This window comes from Pteropus medius, unplaced genomic scaffold (assembly GCF_902729225.1).
Source record: "Pteropus medius unplaced genomic scaffold, Ma_sr-lr_union100, whole genome shotgun sequence".
Taxonomy (NCBI): Eukaryota; Metazoa; Chordata; class Mammalia; order Chiroptera; family Pteropodidae; genus Pteropus; species Pteropus medius.
The window spans coordinates 22,327,163-22,347,578 of NW_024342467.1; the positions used below are offsets into that span (position 1 = coordinate 22,327,163).

Here is a 20,416-nt window from a genome sequence, read left to right on the forward strand (position 1 = left end):
CGGGCTGTTCAAGGAACGGAAAGAAGGAAAGACAGGCAGAAGCATAGGAAAGAGACAAAGGCAGGGGCCACGTGGTGTGAAGCCCCCGAAGGCCACGGTCAAGTCAGTGAGAGAAAACTTTTTCCAGGAGGTTTTACATTCTAACAGCGATGGAAAAGCCACCGAAGTGTTTCACGTAGGAGAGGGAACTGGTTTGAGGCTAGATGACCCCAGCCGCCATCTAGACATTGGAATTTAGAAGATTAAGAGGTAAAGCGTAAAGGCCGGTTAGGAAGCTCCCGTAGTGAGGTGTGACAGGAGAGTGTCATTTCAGACATGCTGTTGGACATCCACGCGTGATAAGACCCGGAGGTATAAAGCTGAGCACCTATGCATAAAAAACATCACTGAAAGACATGGGACCATTTCCTTAGGGAGAGCTTTAAATAGAAAGTTCGAAATAAAGCCAAGAGCATGCCAGATTTAGAGTCTGGCAGAGAAGGATGAGAATGCAAAAGAGGCCCAGGGGAAAAAAAAATGGCTGGTCGTGTGGGTTCAAAGAAGCTAAGGAAAGAAAATCCTCGAAATGTTTTAAAGAAGAAGTGGTCGACCAGATCAAATACTGCGGAAAGGCTGAATGAGATGAAAACACGGAAACGCTCACCGGTTTCGGCAACGGGAAAGTAACCCTGCCAAACCCAGAGCCAAGTGAATGAATCGCCTCTTCCAAGCCTACGCGACTGACTAACTGTCTAGCTGAGCTGCAGAAGAACATCGTAGAGGAAAGGCAGGATGGCGAAAAGGAAAAAGGAGACGACGCAAAGAATGTCTGACCACAGCTTCGCAACTCTACCGACTGTTACTCTTAGATAAAGTACGGTGAGACGCGCATGTCACACAAGGATGACCTATAATAGGATGTTTTAAAAGAGCAATACAACGTACCACCTGACACATTACATCAATTTAAATTTGAGTCTTAGAACGAATGCATCACCACGTTATTACTCCTAACTGAGGAGCCATGAGGCAACTTTTAAAAAGACTTATAATTAAACAAGAATAGCCAAGCAAAGTCTCCCAACACACAGCTTCTGTGTAGGTTACCCCAGGAATGCTCACTACACACCCCCTCCAGCGGACAACTGCCGAAAACCTGATGACAAACACCAACCTCCTGTTTGTTAACTAGACCAAGTCACCCTTTGTCATTTAAATTCCACTGAATTTGAATTTGCATAGGTTGCAGGCAGAGAACAGAATCTTGAAGCGACATAAAATCATCACACTTAGTCTGCAAACAGGCTGTATTAATCTTTTCTGGCACTGCTCCCCCACTGAAGGCACAGAACTCAACGCTTTGTTTCGGGTGAGTCATGCCGTAACTTCCAGTTGACTTGTCCACAGAGAGAGGACCAGAGCCCACGTAAACTTGAGAGAAATGAGCCTTCCTGCCTTCAGCGGTCGGCTTGGCTCTGACTTCTGATACATCACAGTGAGACCAGGGCCGACGTCCTGCGCGCAGAAAGCTGAGCGAGTCTCAGGGGTGAACGAGGCTTCTTTCATCCTCAAACAATTCTTAAACCGATTCTCTAAATTACTTCCCAGATCGGTGCTTCTCAAATGGTCTTCTTTTTGTTTTGTTTTGTTTTGTTTTGTTTTGCTTTGTTTTGTTTTGTTTACCACATTCCTGGTCACTGGTACTGTCAAAAAAAAAAAAAAGCAAATCCCAAAGCCCCAGTTCACACTTAGTCATGCCCCCAAATCTTTGAGGGGCTCAGGCATCTGGGTTTTTAATAAGTGACCCCACTGTCTGCCGGGCACACCGACTTCTGAGAAGCCGGGCCCTAGTTTGTCCACTGTGGGTTGTACTGTGGCCTTTTGTAGGTTTAGGGTTTTTTTTTTTTTTGCCTCGTTTCTTCATTCATGAGGCTCATTGCACACGACGCTGACAGATCACTGCTCCCGCCCTGCTGCCCCCATCACTGCTCTTCCGGGCCCTAAAGCCATCTGGGTGATGCCCAGACCTCTCTGCGTGCCAGTCAAGGCCCTCAGTTGAGACTGAGACTTCTCCTTTTCCGAGGCTGAATTTCCACTCCTCCCCGACAAATTGTGTGAACAACATTCACGTCCTAAACACATCCACCTCGCGTGCTTCTCCTAATTTGCTATTTCTAGGTTACTTTCCTAACTGCCTGCAAGCCCGAATCCTGTCTTTTCTTCTACATTGAACTCATGGAAGCCTTTCCAATTCCTTCCTGCTGGAAGGAACCACTTCTATGAAGTTCATCATGTTCTGTCACTGTCTCGTTATGACACTTTATGCTACCTGCCTTCTATTATATAATAGTGTGTTCTTTCGTGTGACCAGCACCCCATAGAGCTGGGAACAACCACCACTTTCTCTGTGTCGGCATCAGAAAAATAAGGTTTCCATGGAGCTGCCACAGCTGTGACATAACCCTGCCCCCTGGCTACGCTGGTTGTCCAGAGGCGGATAGAGACAGGGCTGCGGCAGGGTGCCGCCCACTGGGGAGGACCGCTGGGTCCAGGACGGGTGCTGGACTGAGGCTGCGCCGACCACAGCCCTTTCTGTCCTAGCTCTTGCTCCACTGCTTCGGGATTGCCATGCGACCCCAACTGACTCTCAGAATGGGAGCCAGAGGCCAGATTATTCTCTCTCCTCTGGCTCGAAGTGGGATACATAACACCGGGAAGCTGCCACGCCTGGCGATGCGACGGGGCTCCCCCAGAGCTCCACCAGCTTCGGAGTTGGGGGGGTCAGGGCGACAGGCATCTGGTTGGGGAGAGGCAGAAGCCACTCGTTGGGCACCCAAGGTTTAAAACACTCTCAAAGCACTATTCATCACTGCCATCAGCGACAAGTGAGGGGACGCTGAGATGCTTAGAATTCCTCTGCCTGCTAGCTGATCTCTATGAGTTCATTATTTTTTTATTTTTATTTTTATGGTGATGCTGAGTGGAAGAGAAAGGTTCATGCTACATTTATAAAAAGTTGAAAGTAACATTTGCGAGAGATGGTATTCGTCTTTCTCTCTCTGAAAGGTTATTGTAACTAGATGTCCTCCTTTGGGGTGGGGCAGAGGGAAAGAATTTTGAGAGCAGGAGAAATCTAGACTCCCAAGGTAGAAGGAGGGGTGGAAGAAACCAGGGGCTCAGAACACAGAATGTAGGATGAGCTCTGAAGACACTATAATTTATTCTAGGCCAGTTTACTTTCAATCGAGCAGGAGGAACATATAGGGTACATTTTTCATGCATCTGTAAATGACTCTGCTTTACATGATTCATGATGTTTTGGATTGGTTCATTTTTAAACCAGATTGAAGTTATAGAAAAGCACATTTGAACACATATACTAATCAAAGGATCACGGTAATGGTCCCCATGGCCAAGTCAGAGCCTTTCAGAAATTAAAAACAAAGAGAATATATGTATTAAAATGAGGACAGTCTTTCTGAACATAAAGGATCATGGCATATCAATTAGGGCAATGTCCTCTACACTGGCACATGCTAGGTAAACCTTTTCCATAAAAGGGCATCTCATTCATAATTTTTAAAAAATGAAACACTAAACTTCTTTTGATGAGACAAAGCAAAGGTATTGTGGACAATGAACGCCAAAAGAATGAACAGCGAGACAGGGGTATCGTATCGAAAGGGTGGAAAAGCATAAAATTTCACATTAACATGATACTGCTATCCGAAATATGTAAAGGCTACAGACGGACTTCCCTTCAATCAGATAGCAGTTTCATCGAAAGGGGAAAATACTTCAGCTAAAGCAGTATAGCTTTTTTTTTCCCCAATTAAAATATAGAGAAGTATTATAATCAAAACAAACAAGAACTTACTCTGGAAAATTTATGTAAGATCTTATATGGTATACTTTTGTGACTCGACAGTATACTACTATTTGAAAAGATGTAGCAGTTTAACCAGCAATGTCCATCTGAGCAAAAAGGTTATCTAAATACCATGCACTTTGATGAATGACCTTTTAACTGGCCTTCTGCATTCTGTACTATTAGTTTTCAGTCAGTTCAGTGCAATGCGCTAAGTCTGGAAATTAAAGCCCAGAGAAACCACGCCTTTAAATCTAAAGAATTCACTCACTCTGTGGCATTACTATCCTCTATTCAGTACGTAAATTTCCTTTGTTTGAAAGACTGAACAAATATCTAAGTTTGTTTTTTTTGGTGGGTGGGGACGGTATGGGCTTGTTCTGTTTTTTAATGTCAGAAGACCAGAAGATGCACAAAATTAAGTTTGTGACTCTGGACCATTATTTTAAGATTAGCGGTTTTCCTTGACCAGAGTCTACATAATTCCATAGTGACTTATACAAATGACATCATTTATAATCTTATTAGTTTTCTTTTTTTTTTTTTTGAAGTTAAACTTAATTTCTATGATCAACCTAAATATCATCATGGCTCATTTGAGAGAAATGTTTCATTTGCCTGTAGCTTCCGAGCAAATATTAGGCAGATAAAGTTTAAAGCCTTTGCAGGGAATAGGCAAATATATATCACAACAGGGGAGATTTAAGTAGCTTTGGAAAACTGTTTGGTTAAAGCTTTTCAACTATAAATAAAATTACTGAAAATCTAAGTAAAACTCTGGCCTAACGTAGTTTTTAGTCTAAAGTAGATTCTAGTTCATAACTATTATCTTTATTAAAATCAGATTTTGTGATCAAAAACTAAGCCCGATATTCTATAATTTGATGAAGCCTTATTCTTCTTTTTTACTGATCACAGCCTAACTTAATCCATAATACCAATATATTTATTTTAGGACAGTAATTTTATTTAAAGAGGGGATTAGTTAATGCAAGTTGAAATTAGAGTAAACATTCTACATCATTCCGTCTGCGGAACTAATCATTTTTTTCTTCAAAAATATTTTCATTTAAAAATATATCACATAGATTTGCATTTTGAATGATAATTTTAAGTAGCAATGATAATGAAAAGAAAAAAATTTTAAACCTGCTTTCCATTCAGCCAGTTTAACAACTGAAGTATTTACTTTTCCCAGATAAATTTTCTTCTTATTAACCTCCACATTCTAAGAATCACCTTTACCTTTGCAACATGTGAGGACTTTGAACACAGAACAGAGAAGTCTTGCAAAATGGGTGGGCAGTCGATCAGCAGTCACGGATGCTAAGTTTAAGAGAAGAGAATTTCGGTGGATGAAAGCTAGCCTATAAGTTTTCATGGGTCACAAGCAAGACTCTATTGTCCCTTCCAGGGTCTGGATGACCATCATGAGGCAGCATCAGGCAGGCAACACCACCAGCTCAAAGATCTCTCCCAGCGCTTTGCAAACTAAAGAAGCTCGGAGACAGTATTTTGTCACCTCCGTCTTTGGGTCTTCCACACAAAAATAATCACAAAAATATCATTGTGATTTAAATTCCCCACACTTAATTTTAAATTCCGATCCAGCATAGGTAAGTACGAGGGAAGTTCAGTATTTCAGCCGGAAGATCCCTCTACCGGATGTGATGAGCCGAATCCAATACATAGCCAATCAATTTCTGGTTCCTGAGGACTCTCAAATCAATCCACTTCATATTTTTATTACTGTCACCTTCGTCCAGGGACTAATCATCTCCCACTTGAACTGATACTATCATCAAGTAATTGCATTCTCTACGTGCAGCCTATTGGTAGTCTGATCTTTCATTCATAATTTTCCCAAATCAGTCTTGTTGACATGCCTCTTCCCGTTACCCTCCAACCCCCAAAATTTAAATGGCTTTTCAGTGCCTCTTAAATTGGTATGTGTGTAGTTCAGGATATAAAATTAATGAAGCATAATACTCACTCTTTACATATGATCACATGGAAAATTAACTCGCAATCGGTACATAGATTTATTTTTTATAAAAATATGTAATAAGGTTTAATTAATTCTTTAAATACTTATTTAAGTCATTTTGATATAACTTTTATGCTCATTAGTAGTAATTTTATTTTGCCTTTAGATTTTTAAAAGGTACTTTGACGTTTTACAAAAAAATTTAGAAAATTTTGAAGACATTACATTTACTTTTTATTTACATTTTGATAAATACATTTAAATTTTCTATACTCTAAAGGCAAAATAATTATTTTAGTCATTTATATAGTTATTGTAAATTGAATGCAAATTATGTTAAAATCTTTATTATAACAACACAGTGATTTTACAGAAATGAAGGTCAGAAAAATGTTACGAGTAAACATATAATAATTTACAAATTATATGTTTTTTTACTGAATTACTCTTCCAAACATCACAGGCCTTTTGGCAGCGTATTCAGATATGATAATAATAATTAAATTCAGTCATTTCTGATATGTTTACTGGTTTTAGCCGTATGAAAGTATATTTATCATGTTAAGAAAAAGGAACACATTTCATCTGACAGTTTGTTAATTCGATTTATAGCTATTAAATATTTAGATATGTGTTACGCGGACCCCCAGTCCCTAGGCCCCCTCACAAATATTAGGCGAAGACCCGCTATGAGCAACACGTAGCTGCTGATGTCGACTTTTAATATTTTTGGTTTTGCAGTTATTAAAAACATTCTATTGTATTTCAGACACAAAAGGTATAAACCATTATATAAGGCACGCACACCTATCTACTCATCATCCTGCTTAAGATATGAGAGCACCAGTTAAGAGGGCGTCACTGTTCACCCCACCCCCCCAATCGTGTTCTTTCCCTTCCCTTCCGGCAGTAATCACTACCCTGGTTTTTATCGCTGCTTTGAATGGCAAATTCTACAAAACTGGGTTTTCCTGTCTGTTGATGTCTAGACAAGCTTGGTTATTATATGTGATAGCTCTTACGCCGCTGGCAAATGGGAAGAACCATCGTGACAATTCTGCAGATTCTCCTGGGTTTTCTAAGTGCACAATGACATATTTAAAAAACAACAACAACAACAACAACAATCTGGAACCTTTCTTTTCAATCTCTACATTTCTTATTCCCCTTTCTGGCCTTAACCTTCACTGTCAATGACCTTTTTGGCACAATGTTGGATAGAAGTGGTAAGAACGGATCTTTTTGTCGTGTTTCTAATTTGAAAGGAAAGCTTCTAGCATATCCTCATTAAGTGTGATGGGTGCTGTGGGCTGATGGTATTGTTTTAAGAAGTGGCATAATGTGATCAGAGTTTTTTTTTGAAATTATCCTAGTGACGGGAGGATGGAGCAGAATTAGCAGATGTCATATTACAGGAATTGCTGTTCTTTGTGCTAAAGCTATGACGCCTGCGATGCCCCATCCACAGAACACAATTCATGGCTCTGATTCTCACCGCTGTAATAAAGAATTGCATTTGCACCTGTTTGATTCATCAAGTTAGACCTCTATTAATATACTACAAGTCCACATGGGTCTTCCTAAGGATAACATCTAAAACCGTAGCTACAGTGATTCCTTAGGGCTCCACTGCATGGAAAATAATCACCAAAGTCACTGACAATCAAACTGACCTTCTAATTCTCTTACAAGTCATTTCAGTAAATATAACCAATAAGATATCGACATGAAACAAAGTCATTTTTAAGATTACTCAATAAGCTTTAGGAAAATTAAAAATTTCCAAAGGAAGATACCTCCCAGAAGCTTAGTCAAAAGACAAAGTCATTTGCATAGTTTGGTGTTGGCATATGAAGTAAAGTAGAGAGTAATTAATTACCCAGCAAGTGTTTTATACGTAGATGTCCATTTAAATGAGGCAATTCAATCTCACACCTGAAATCACAGCACATCCAACCGCAGGTTCTCCCTGTTTGTATTATCTAGGCGAAGCAATAGCCAATTTTTCTCCTCTTTTGGGTCCCTCACGTGTTCCATTTTATTTTTCTATGAAGACAATAGTTACGTAGTCACCAATTATGCCTTACAAATAATAAGATAAAGGTTTCAATCTCACTTTCCAAAAAATCTCAAGATTTTATAAAAATTGCTAAATGAATAACACTGCATATATTTCACTAAACCTTGGCTCCTGACCTCTTGTCAGTAAATATACACTTCTAAAAAATGAATATGCTTAATTCTGTAACTGAACAGCCCAAAGGAACAGTATCTGCCAAAGTAACGAAGTCTAATGACAATTCTGCTGACATTTCTCCTATCTGAAAATGAAATCATGTGGAAAATGATTTCCACGCTAGCAGAATAATTAAGACAGAAGACAAAATTTGATTTGGTAGAAATGGAAACTGATATTGTCTGCTCTCACGGTGTGTGGAGGGGGATAATATTATTTACTTCACCGCTATTTCTAGTTGGCACTATTGTTCCATGCTCTCTTTTTAAAAAATCGTGTTTTTTAATGTCCTAACTGTACAATAAAACATCCAACTAAAAATGCTGACTATCCTAAGTGACTTTTTGTTTCTCTTTGCAGTCTCTCTGTTTTGAATAATGCTCCAGAGAATGGGCTTTTTTCTTTTTTCCTGAGAATTACTTATCTTTGGTTATACAGATATTTTAATTATAACGGCAGTTCCTAACAAAATGCTCTAATGAACAAAAGTATGTCCTACAAGAAAACAAGAAAATGTAACCAATTAAAGTCTAAGCATCACTTTTCAAAGAAAATATGAATAGAACACTTTCCCTGGATCCTGTCAACAGTCTACTGACCTTTCTCTTTATTTGAAAATGGCTGATTTTAAATAAAAGTTACTCTAGCTGCTCAAGAGAATTTACACAAGGAAAATGCAACACTTCAACAATAAGTAAAATGAAATGTCAATTCATCCCACACGTCCACAAGATTATCCTGTATTGCATAAGCAGAGTGCTTTCAGTGCAGTTGAAACTCATCAACCACTCCAGGCATAAACCACTTCATTCACAAAACACGCAGGATCTACAGTGCTTTTATGCAATACGAGATTTTTACCAATGATCATTTTCACCGATTTCAGAATACTCTCTTTTACCAAATCCTCCTAGGAGATTTCATAGTTTTTTTTTTTTCTTATGGGTTTTTAGTGTACAAATGTCTACTCTAAGACACTCTGCTCCCCATCCCCTCCCCCTCCCCCACAACTTAGAGAACTCGTTATACTGTGTTCTGTGTTGTAAGTGCCTCATTATTTGTCTCTCCCCTTGCAGGTAGGAGTTACACCTCAGTCATATCTATCGACCCTCTTACGTGTTCTTTCTGCGTAGGCTTCAGGACACTTCTTGATGGTAGTGACAAAAGGACTGGGAAGACACCCAGGTTCAGTCACTCCTCAATGGCCGAGACTTTTATCTCGACCCTTAGAATTTCTGAATCTTTTAAACATCTCCCAAAACGCCATCCCAATTCCTCCCTTGATACGAGGTCTCGAAAATATCACAACTTCGCTCTTTCTCTTTCTTCCAGCCACTTACATCTCTCCAAGATTCTTATTTTGCTGCCCCTACAGCGAACGTACTATATTTCTTGTTAACCAAAAAACACATAAAGTAGGAAATAAATTTAAAAACAGGGATGACTAGATAGTAAACCTCCTAAAATGTTCATTTCCTACATGCATCACCTCATCGAGCAACCTCTCTCTAGTCAATACAATCCTCATCTCTCCTGATCCATTCCACCCACGAGAATCCAGGCCAAAACCAATCCGGAAAAACAGTAAATGCTAAAAAATGTCTCAAAGACGTAAATGAAAGGCTTGCATGATATGAAAACATGAACTTAACTTTTCCTCTCCTTTACTTTCCCACTTTTTTTAATGTAAAAAACTTTTCGAACTTCATTAAGTTCAAAAGGAATACTATGGAATGTTAATCTTCCTTTCAACGTTTTCTTACATATCATCACTTTCAGATCATCGGCTTATTTAATTATAAATAATATTTCTAAGACTTGTTTATCCTAAAACTATCATCTCCTTTTAGGCATATTTCCTTCAAGAAAACATTCCACGGGGCTAATATTTTATTTAATTAGGTATCATGAAATAAATGATTAGATCTTTTCCAAATGACTTAGAATGCAAAAGAATTCATGCTTAGTATAACTTGCAGTTTTTATTCTTAGACCGAAGCAGCATATCATGCATAGTTTCTGCACACAAATTGTTCAGTTCTGCTTCATGGTTCCTGCACACAAATTGTTCGCAAGGTGACACTATGATCACAAAACTAAGAATCAAAATACTTTTATACATCTTGGAAAGGTTAACTTTGCCTTGAAATATTTAAGGTAAAAGTTTTTTCCCTAATGTCCTTTGGTCAGTGAAATTAAAATAAATTTTTAATTTTAGATACTAAATAACTAGAATTTCTATGATAACACATATTCCTTACAACAAATCAGTATACTCTAAACAGTGAAAGTATCTTAGTGGCTCATGACTTAAACTAGATAAAAATGATAGAAAAAGCTTCAAAGACAGAAAATGTACAAGCTAAACGGAGGCCATGAAGTCACATTAGTGAATTTTTTACCAATAAAAATGAATATCCATGAGAACATTTCAAATTTAAGTGCTGGAATGAATATTTATAACAAATAGAACAAAGAACTATGACATGCATTTTTAATTGATGAGTGTTAATTTGAAATAGTTAAAAATTACTATTTGAAAATTCACAGCTATGTATGTACACGTACAAATAAAAACATTGCTTTTTCTGTGCTTTCAATTTAAAGCAAGCAGGAGATTCATTAAGTAATCAGTTACTTTGGCTGCTGGCAAAGAACAACAACATAGCTACAACAGAAAATATATTAATATCATTTACATGGAAGTAGGGATAATAAAGGGAAAGATACCCATTTCTTTCACAGAGGAAAAAAAAAATGACCAGGAAAAGTGTTTTTCAAATATTCCAAGCAATCATAAACCTACATATCCGAACCAACAGATATCTTTAATACATAATCCGGTAAAATCGAGTAGTACTATACACTGAAAAACACTTCCGGACACTTATCATAATTTTAATGAAAACTTACAAAAGCTATTTCTCACATTACAAACCTAAGTGAAAGTCATAAATATTGAATTCTTATTATGAGAAGAGAGGATGTTTTCTATCATCGAGTGATGAAGATGTATTCAGAGGTTTAGAACTGAGATATTCCACAATATTCATAACTGAAACATTTCCCACACAGTCACATATAAATACATTTGCTCGTTTTATCAACTGTCTATTTAAGATGGAGTCAAAGAGGAAACTCTCGCTTTTATACATGAAGAAACGTAGACCCATTCAAGTTGAGTGATTGAGAAGGTCCATAACCAAGGTCATCTGATTTTCTGTTTTGTTATAACATATCATCCATGTTCATCAGACAGTCAACTAACTAGTTGCCTCCCATGAAGGCATTCTGACAAGTTAAAAGAACAGGTGTTGGAACTCGTTCTGTTGCAATGTAGTCTGTGATTATAACTTCATATTGCTCTTTTAAATTTGTATTCTATGATTCATCTTTCTCTCATACAGCTATCTAATTCCCTCTAGAGGCTTCGTATAATGGCAATAAGCCAGATTGGAAAAGAAAATTTAAATATTAAGAAATAAATAGGAAATGATAAAACAAACTAGAAAAGGAAACTCAGAATCAGACATTCTTTTTTTAAATTCTTCTTTAGATTATACCTAATTCTACTTCAATATGGAAATAGGCAGCTCCATTAGGATTACCAGTAGGCAATGATTTAAAATGAACTGGGTAGATTCTACGACAATTACTATTCAAAGAGTTAAAGCATGTTAAATGTATTTGGATATACCGCTGAAGTTATTTTGGAGGAAAACAAAGGGTAAAGCCTTCGATCGATATCCACAAAGTCAAGATAAGCACCCTAGAGATAATCCTGGCTGTCTTGAGATAGGTTGTTTACATCCAGGAAAAGTACATTCCCTGCTTGCAAGGGGAGACGTAATCAAACATCTAGCAAGCCTGGAGGTTACAGACATATGAAACACATATAATGTCCAAGTGTGTTATTGATAAGCCAAAAAGTATTCAATGGAAAATTATTGAAAACTTATAATAATTTTCAAGTCTATATGCACTTTAAAATTCCAGATTATTTTAGTTTTTTAGAATTAAAAAAACTTTAGTTTTTAATTAGATTTATAAAAACTTTAAAATAATTAACATATTATTCAGATAACCTTTCATAAATTGAAAATGCAATAAGAATTCACTATACTCGAACGTCACAGATTAGCTTTAAATAAGTATTGCAGGACTTTACTTCACTATTTTCTCCCTCCGTCCTTTTAAAACTTGTTGGGGAGTGTCAGCATTAATACTTTTTATTATTTTTCCTACTTATAAATGCTGTTGAAACACAGAACATGAGAGCTCACTGTAAAAGTAAAAATTTATGTACTATAACTCATCAAACACAAATAGGTTAACCCGTGATGTAACAAATATTTTCTTTAATTCTAGAAAAGTTTCATCGAATTTTGACCCCCCCAAAAAACAAAAAAAAACGAGTTAAGTAAATGGAAATCTCTAGCTTAGTCCAACCCCTGAATCAAAAGCCACTCTGAATATATATATTATAAAGGAAGTAAAGAATCACTAAATTTCAAAGTAGTTTTGTACCTCAGACTCATATTACTGGTTCAAGTTATAATTAACAAGTAGGTTCGTTTACAAACATGATGTAAACCAAAGGGCATAAGAGTGCTACCTGTGATATATCTGTCAACATTTTGCAAACTGTAGTTTCTTACTGTAATAAACACAATCACATTGTCCTTCATACCTGGTTCTACATTTTCTTTTTTTAAAGATGTAAGTGACAGGATATTTCCCTACCTGATACACTTTCACGGGTAAACTCACAGTTCAAAGGTTCAAAATGCTACTATGAGGTCCAGAGCAGGACAGGGAGCCGGGGGAGGCTGCAGGGCGGACTTGATATGCTGAGAGCCGGGTGCAACTCACCTCAGTCCCTCTCCCTCCCAAACAAGGAACACGTGGAACACAACTCGCTGAGAATATTAAAGATGTCACTAATCTTGCATTGGCTCTAACTTATTAATAAAGGAAAAGCAGACCGATCTCAAACTGATTATTATTTGCCACACACCCCACAACTGATAACAAAACACTTTTTAACACCTCAGTTCAGAGTCACTACCCTAACCAATTAAAATCCAAACGAAAGTTAACTAACATTTTAAATGGGGACTTGGCCAAAAACATGACGCATTAAATGGATTTGATATTATTAATGAGAGAAATAAAAACTGCTTTCAGGGGATTTACTTTCACTTTCAAGTTGCTGCTAAATTTGTTCATAACGATCACTCCTACCGTATTGCAAGTAACCTCCACTTCCAATCTGTCCATCTCATCTTTGGTATACGCTACAAGGATTAAATTGTATTTTGTAATAAATATGATTCAAAAGCAAGGAAGAACTTAGAAAGTTGTATCATCATTACAACCAGGAAAAAAAGGTAGGAGTCGTCTCTTACAGTTTTCTTCCACTTACTCATAAACTTATCCGATCTCATCTCTTCTATCATACTATACAGACCACCAACATTCAGTTTTAGACAAAACTCTGGATACACTTCTCTTGCAAACGTATCTGAAGATATTCAATATCACCTAATACAAACACATCAAGGACAGATATGTCTAGCTTTAGGAAAATCTAATGAATGAAGAGTCAAGTTCTTAGATACACAGGCAACTAGAAATCAGGTGTAATTTTCATCAACTGAAAGCTTCTTCGCTTTAGATAATGACTTATTGCAGGGGTTCGTAAGTAGAGAATTTCTGTACACATTCAAAATGAAAAAATATATAAAATATCAGCTTCACCACTAATTTTAGATATAGTATAAACATGGCATCAGGAATATCTGCATTTCTAGTAAAAAATGCTGACGAAATGTTACTTACCGGTATGATTTCCACGATGCTTGCATTTTTAACAAACGGTATAAAAAATCCTTGGCTATAGGTCTTTTACACATTACTTCTGTTAAACACTAACTGAAAACATAAGGTACAAAGCACGTTGGTGGGAAGACAGCAGACCTTCTCATTGGGGTCAGCCGTCAGCTGAAAGCATCTTTTCATACTTTACTGAATCGTCTACGTTCTTTTCTATGCAACATACACGCTCATGAACCTGGATGGCTTAAATTATCTCTGATGATATTTAAAAGGAAATTTTCAAACATAAACAGCTCTACTGTGAAGCTCCTTGTAATTCTTGGCTGGATCACTTGGGCAAATGATCTGATCGACATACTTTTGTTCCTACCTTCGAAAGCCAGTGGTATCAGCGACGTGATGACTTACCGGCCCAAAAGAATTGCTGTCAAAACTGTGTCCGTGATGATCACCTTCGACCCACATATGGCCACGGGGCACTCTGACAAAGCGTTTTCTGTGTCCAATGGTTCTAGAAAGAAACAGTGTAACCAATGAGATAAGAACAGAAAAGAGATCAAAGAGCTAGGTATACAAAAGTGGGGAGCGCAAAAATGCTTTTTTACATAGATTCGAGAGATTATTATAGGTCAGTCATGAGGCTATGCCATAACTTCACTCTTTAAGATGCAGATAGGATTCTGTGAACCTAGCTACAGCATTTTTTTTTCCATATTTCTGTAGGTAGACATTTTGTGCTTAAATAAAATGCACTAGCACGAAACATCATGTTTTGCTACTCAATTCACAATATCCTAACTGTTTTTTATGAAATTCAATAAGCCCTGACAATACAGATCTATTTTTTCCCCTAATATTTGCTTTTAAGTCAATATTCAACTCTTAGTCAGCTGCAATCTTGATCTTTTTTAGTCAAAGAAACTTCTCAAACCACCTGATAGCACTTTTCATTACTTCTTAATACTCTAAAATTCAGGGTATATAAGAAAAAAAAAAACTGGGTGATCTCTTGTTAGACATAAACTATCTATGTCATTTGAAGATGTTTGCTTAGCGCTATTTGATTTTATAAATTGTTCTTAAAAATGAGAAAAGTTTTAACAGTTTTGAAGATTATTTAAAGATCAGTGATCTATATACAGTTAGTGGAACGTTCTAATTTCTTAAGGCTGGCAAGGAAATAGTATAAGAAAGGCTCTCTCACACAGTATTGGTGGCAATTTAAATGATACAACTGTTTTTTCCTATTTTGCCAGGTGTACCTATTTTTTTTCCACAAATTTCTTAAAAGGCTAAAATCTTCATGCCTTTTAACTTAGTTATTCTACTGGTAGAAATCCATACCAAAGAAATAATCAGAAACTTGAACAAATATTTATTACCAGGAGTGTTTCAAATAGGCCTTTTATAGCAAAATAAAAAAAAAAAAAAAAAAAAGTCATCTTTCTAAATATCTAACAGCACAGGATTGGTTAAATAAACTAAGATACGACCAGTTAAATAAAAAAGATAGAATTAGAATAAAATATTACTGCAATTCTACAATAATAAATCCTTTAAGGGGCAGAGGCTGGTTTTTTGTTTTTTTTTTTCTTTTTATTTCCCATTGCCATCAGGAAAATGCCTAAAGAAGCTTCTCAATAAATGTTGGGTTGAATGAATGAATGAATGAATGAATGCCACTCTCAAGTCTATAGAGTTAAGACTAGAAACTGAGCACTGCACACTGTTCTTTGAGGAGGAGTCCCTATCAGACCATTTTTGTTAGTAAGTTGTATATATACAAAAGAATACATAAATAGTAAAAACTGCACATAAATTGGTGCTGTAGAAATGGAAACTATTCATTATCTAGAACGGTTTTTAATTTTCAAGATAATTTCAGTGCTGAATTACTTCGCTTTAGATCAGTAAATCATCCACGCAAGGAAGCGGCATTGTGGTCATTGGAAGCCAACAGTCAGTTCACGACTGCTGTGAATTTTTAATTACTACTGGGAAAGAGACTTTCAGCTTTTTAAAGAAAAGCAAAAACAAGCTGAACACATCTTCTCATCCTATGTTCTGTAATAGAAGTGTTCTTTAATTAAAATGAAGATTAGTTCTCGACATCACTACTGCTTTTTCCATGGGATTTCCTCTAAGGACTAAAATCCCACATCAAGTATCAATGACGGGGAACAGACCTTTCCTTTCACTTAATTTCCGGGAAGGCGCACCCTCCCAGTAAGTCCAAGCATTTGCTCACCTTATTAAACGAGTCATTTTGGATAAATACTTAGAAAGAAAACAATTACCCATTCTGTCTCTTCAAATAATCATTCAAGCAGAATTATGAAATAAAACTAGCATAAAAGATGAACATTAGCAGTTAAATGAAAATATAATGGAGAAGCTGCTATCAAGCATAGTCTCTTTCATCAGCCTATTTGGGCTTTTATATCTGACTAACACTTCTCTTTCAAGTGTATGTGATCTTGGGCAAGATGATGAAACTCTAAACATCAGTTTTCTTGTTTGCAAAATGGGGCAAATAATAGCACCTATGGCGAAAAGTTGTCCTAGCTTGTGCTAAACCCCTAATAAATGAATTCTCTTATAGTTGAGACTGTTTTTAAGTAAAGCTCTCAATATAGTTCTGATATATAGAAGAACCCAATCACTGGTAGTTATTATTACTAGAGTCTTCTTTTTTCCACTATTTTCTTTGATTTCATAATTCAGAATGTGTTCAGCCTTTACTATCTATCAGCATAAAATTACCTGAGCTATGCTTCAATAACTTCTTTTCCCCACAGTTACACTGTGACTGTAGGCTATTTTTAATGGTACAATGAATCTTGATTTTTTTCTTTTATTCTTATGCCCTTCTGGGATACTCTAAAACTTACGTGTGAAAGCACTGTTTGTGTACATTCAAATATGCAAAGTCGCAGGTGAAAGCACAAGCCAGATATTTGTGTTTTCACCTACTAACCACTTACACATTTGAAATGTTGCAATACTAGTAGACAGAGGTTCATCTAGATACCAGACAGGTGTGAAAGCACTTTCTGAGCTGTAGAATCCTAGTAAAATTCATGCCATATACATAGTGCATATTCTATTTCTCAGGTTTCAATATAAATTTTAAAAAATAACTCAAAGTAGCTTTAAAAAAATATAATGATAAAATATTGAGCTGGTTCCTTTTAGGACTGCCAAAGAAATATAATACTCCTAATAGAATTCCTCTAGAGAAGGAATTTTAAATAGCTTTGTACTCCTGAATTCACATAAAAGACAAGATAATCTTTTAGATGATTTAACAGTTAAGTGAGGTGTCAGCCTACAGGGTTGTATATATCTATGGCTTGCAAATAATTTCGGTTTCGACATTCAGAAATGAGTTCTATGTGGTATTCTAACTACCTGTCTACAAAAAGGCATTTTTAGTACTAGCTTTACCAAGACAAGTTACCTGGGTCTTATAAATGGAATGAAGAACAATTGCCTCCCGTTTGTTCGACTTTGAAAACAATGGTTATTTTTTTAGGTCTCTAAACCTTTTGAGTGCCATCAATTGAATACAAAATTGTCAATTTAATCCTTGATACAACAAAAAGGAACACATTCATATTCAAAGTATTTCCCAAACTCACACACATAATCATATTCTTAACTTAGGTAATTAGTGTCAATAACTCATGATTGATTGGAATATTTTTTTCTTTATTATTCAAAGCATTCCATTAAATTTCTCACTGTACAAAGTAGTGGCTGCCCTGAGGATGTTTACTGCCCCCTGGATTCTAGATCTTTGGTTTTCATTTTCATGAAGAGACTAGAAGCCAAGGAGGGGTTCAGGACTCAGGAAGATCAGAAGTTGAAACTGGATCTTTTTTATCATCACCTGCAGATTGGTCTAGAAAAAAAGTAACCTACCATCAGAAAAAGAAAACGAGAAGGACACCTGCCTATTTAGGGTTTGTCCCTGGAAGAGAAAAAAAAAAATATCCTTTGAGAATGCACATCCTGCTCTCAGGTGAGATGGAAGTCCCAGCCAATAGGAACTCAGAATCCAAAAGAACAGAACTGACAAGAATGTAGCCAGTATTAATGAATCAAGACAAACAATAAACAGCAGAATTAGTCCTCCAAGGATTTAAAATACTGGATTTATCAAACATAGAATATAAATTATATATATATTTAAATATTTTTAGAATTTAAAAGGGAATTAAAAACATGAGCAAGCGCACTATCCTATTTTCAAAGGACAGACATTTGAAAAAGAACCAAACAGTACTTCTAAAATTTAAAATATATAATTAAATTGGAGAACTACAAAGCAGAGTGATATAAACTAAAGGAAAGAGTATTAAACTGTAATATATACCTAAAAAAATTACTTGGAATTTAGCACAGAGAGGTAAAGAAATGGAAAATATAAAAGATGTTAAAGAGACATACAGAACGTTACTAGAAAATATAACAGGTATAATCAGAGTCCCAAAGGAAGGGAATAAAAAGAAACAAGGAAGAGGTAATATTTGAAGAGACAGTGGTAGAGAATTTTTCAGAACTGATGACAGCATGAATGCAAAGATTCTGGAGTCAGAATGAATCACAAGTAAATAAGTAGACAGAAATCACACCTCGATACATTGCAATGAACTTGCAGAACACTAAAGACCTCCCCCCAAAAATTTTTGAGAAGCTGCCAGAGGAAAAAAAGGTAGATTATCCTCAAAAGTGTAACAATTAAATTGACAAGAGTCCCCTTGTTAGAGTATGATTTACATTAACTATAATTCAGCCATTTTAAGCAAACAATTCAGAGTATCAAAAGCCTACATAATCACATAATCATTAAATGAAGATATAAAATACTTGAATGATCCAGAAGTTTCCTTGTGCCTCTCTGCAGGCAAATCTGCCACCATCTCCATCCTCAGCTCAATGTAACCATGGCTGAGCTGCCCTCTGTTACCACAGATTGGCGTTTTCTATACTTCCACGTACACCCGTCCATCGATTTATGTGGATTTTCCAATCCGCGCGTATTTTTTTTAACGTACAAGAAAACCATGTAGAAAGTGTCTCCCGATATGAAAAGAAAATACCAAAAAAATAGGCCAATATAAGTCATAAAAAGAGTTATTTCACAAAAAATACTGATGAAAAGTCAGAAAAAAACAAAATAAATTTTATTCACTGTCAGGGTCTGTACTATAATCTAAAGCAGTCAATCTTCTCTTTTTAATTGGCACAAAGTCACTATAAAAAAACTCATGTTAAAAATATACTGCATAAATAGAGGGACGAATATAAATGGAATTGTTCAATGGGTATTCCTTTATTTCTGGCTTAATAGTCTAATGCCTGAGATCAACCCATGTTGTTGCAGGTATTAGTAATCTGTTACCATTTTTTTCTTAATAGTTTACTGTTATATTGATATACTACAATTTGTTTCTCAAGTATTAATTGATGGACATGAGTTACTTTCAGTTTTGGTCTATTGTCAGTAAAGCAGCTATGAACATTTGAGAGTAAGTATCTGTGTGGACACACATTTTCATTTCTCTTGGGTATCTGTCAGAGAAATGGCTGGGTCATGTAACTAAACGTTTAAACTTCTGTTGAACTGTCAAATTGTTTTCCAAAGCAGCTACACCAGCAATGTCTGAGTCCAAGACATTCTACATCTCACTGACACTGGATAATTATCGTTCTTTTTAAATTTTAGCCATTTTAGGGGCATGTAGTTGTTTTAATGTGCATTTAGTACTTATTTGTCATTTGCTTTTTTTTTTTTTTTGGTGAACTATTAGTTTTAAAAAATTAAATTAGGTGGTTTTTCTTCTTATTATTGAATCATATGATTTCTTTATATAGTCTGGATATAACTCTTATCAGATATAGGTTTTGGCAAATATTTTCTCCTAATCTGTGGCAATGATTTTTTTCATTTTCTTAAGTTTTTTTTCCTTCAAACGGTATTTTAATTTTGATGAAGTCCATCTAGCCATTTTTCCCCTTTATTATGGTACACGCTTTTTACACCATAAGAAATCTTTGCATTATCCAAAGTTGCAAAGATTTCCCCCTATTTTTTCTTCTAGTTTTATTGTTTTAGCATTTTTTAATATGATAAGAAAAAAAGTTCAAGTTTCTCTCTTTCTTTTTTTTTTTTTGCATATGGAAATCCAAATTTTCCAGCATTATTTTTTGAAAAGACTATTATTTATAATTGAATTACCTTGTGTTATAAACTGAGTTATGTCTCAAGATTCATATGTTGCAGCCCGTTTCCCCAGGATGATGGTTTTCGGAGATGGGCCTTTGGGAGATAATTAGGGTTAGATGAGGTCATAAGGACAGGGCCTCATGACGGGATCGGTGCCCTCATGTAAGAAGAGACCAGAGAAGACTTACAACCTGTAGAAAGGAGGGAAGTGATTAAAAATACATTTTTCTATGGTTTTTAAACTTTTCTAGTGAAGAGTCGAGATATAATATCTTT

General features: G+C 36.0%; 1 protein-coding gene across 4 annotated transcripts in view; it reads right to left on the reverse strand.

Moving 5' to 3' along the window:
* Positions 1–20,416, reverse strand: part of IMMP2L (inner mitochondrial membrane peptidase subunit 2) — a 694,672-nt gene that overhangs the window by 152,989 nt on the left and 521,267 nt on the right. For all 4 annotated transcript variants that reach the window (XM_039862777.1, XM_039862778.1, XM_039862775.1 and 1 more), the window contains one exon: positions 14,317–14,419. In XM_039862777.1, the coding sequence (XP_039718711.1) occupies positions 14,317–14,419 (103 nt within the window). The remainder of the gene's footprint in view (positions 1–14,316; positions 14,420–20,416) is intronic.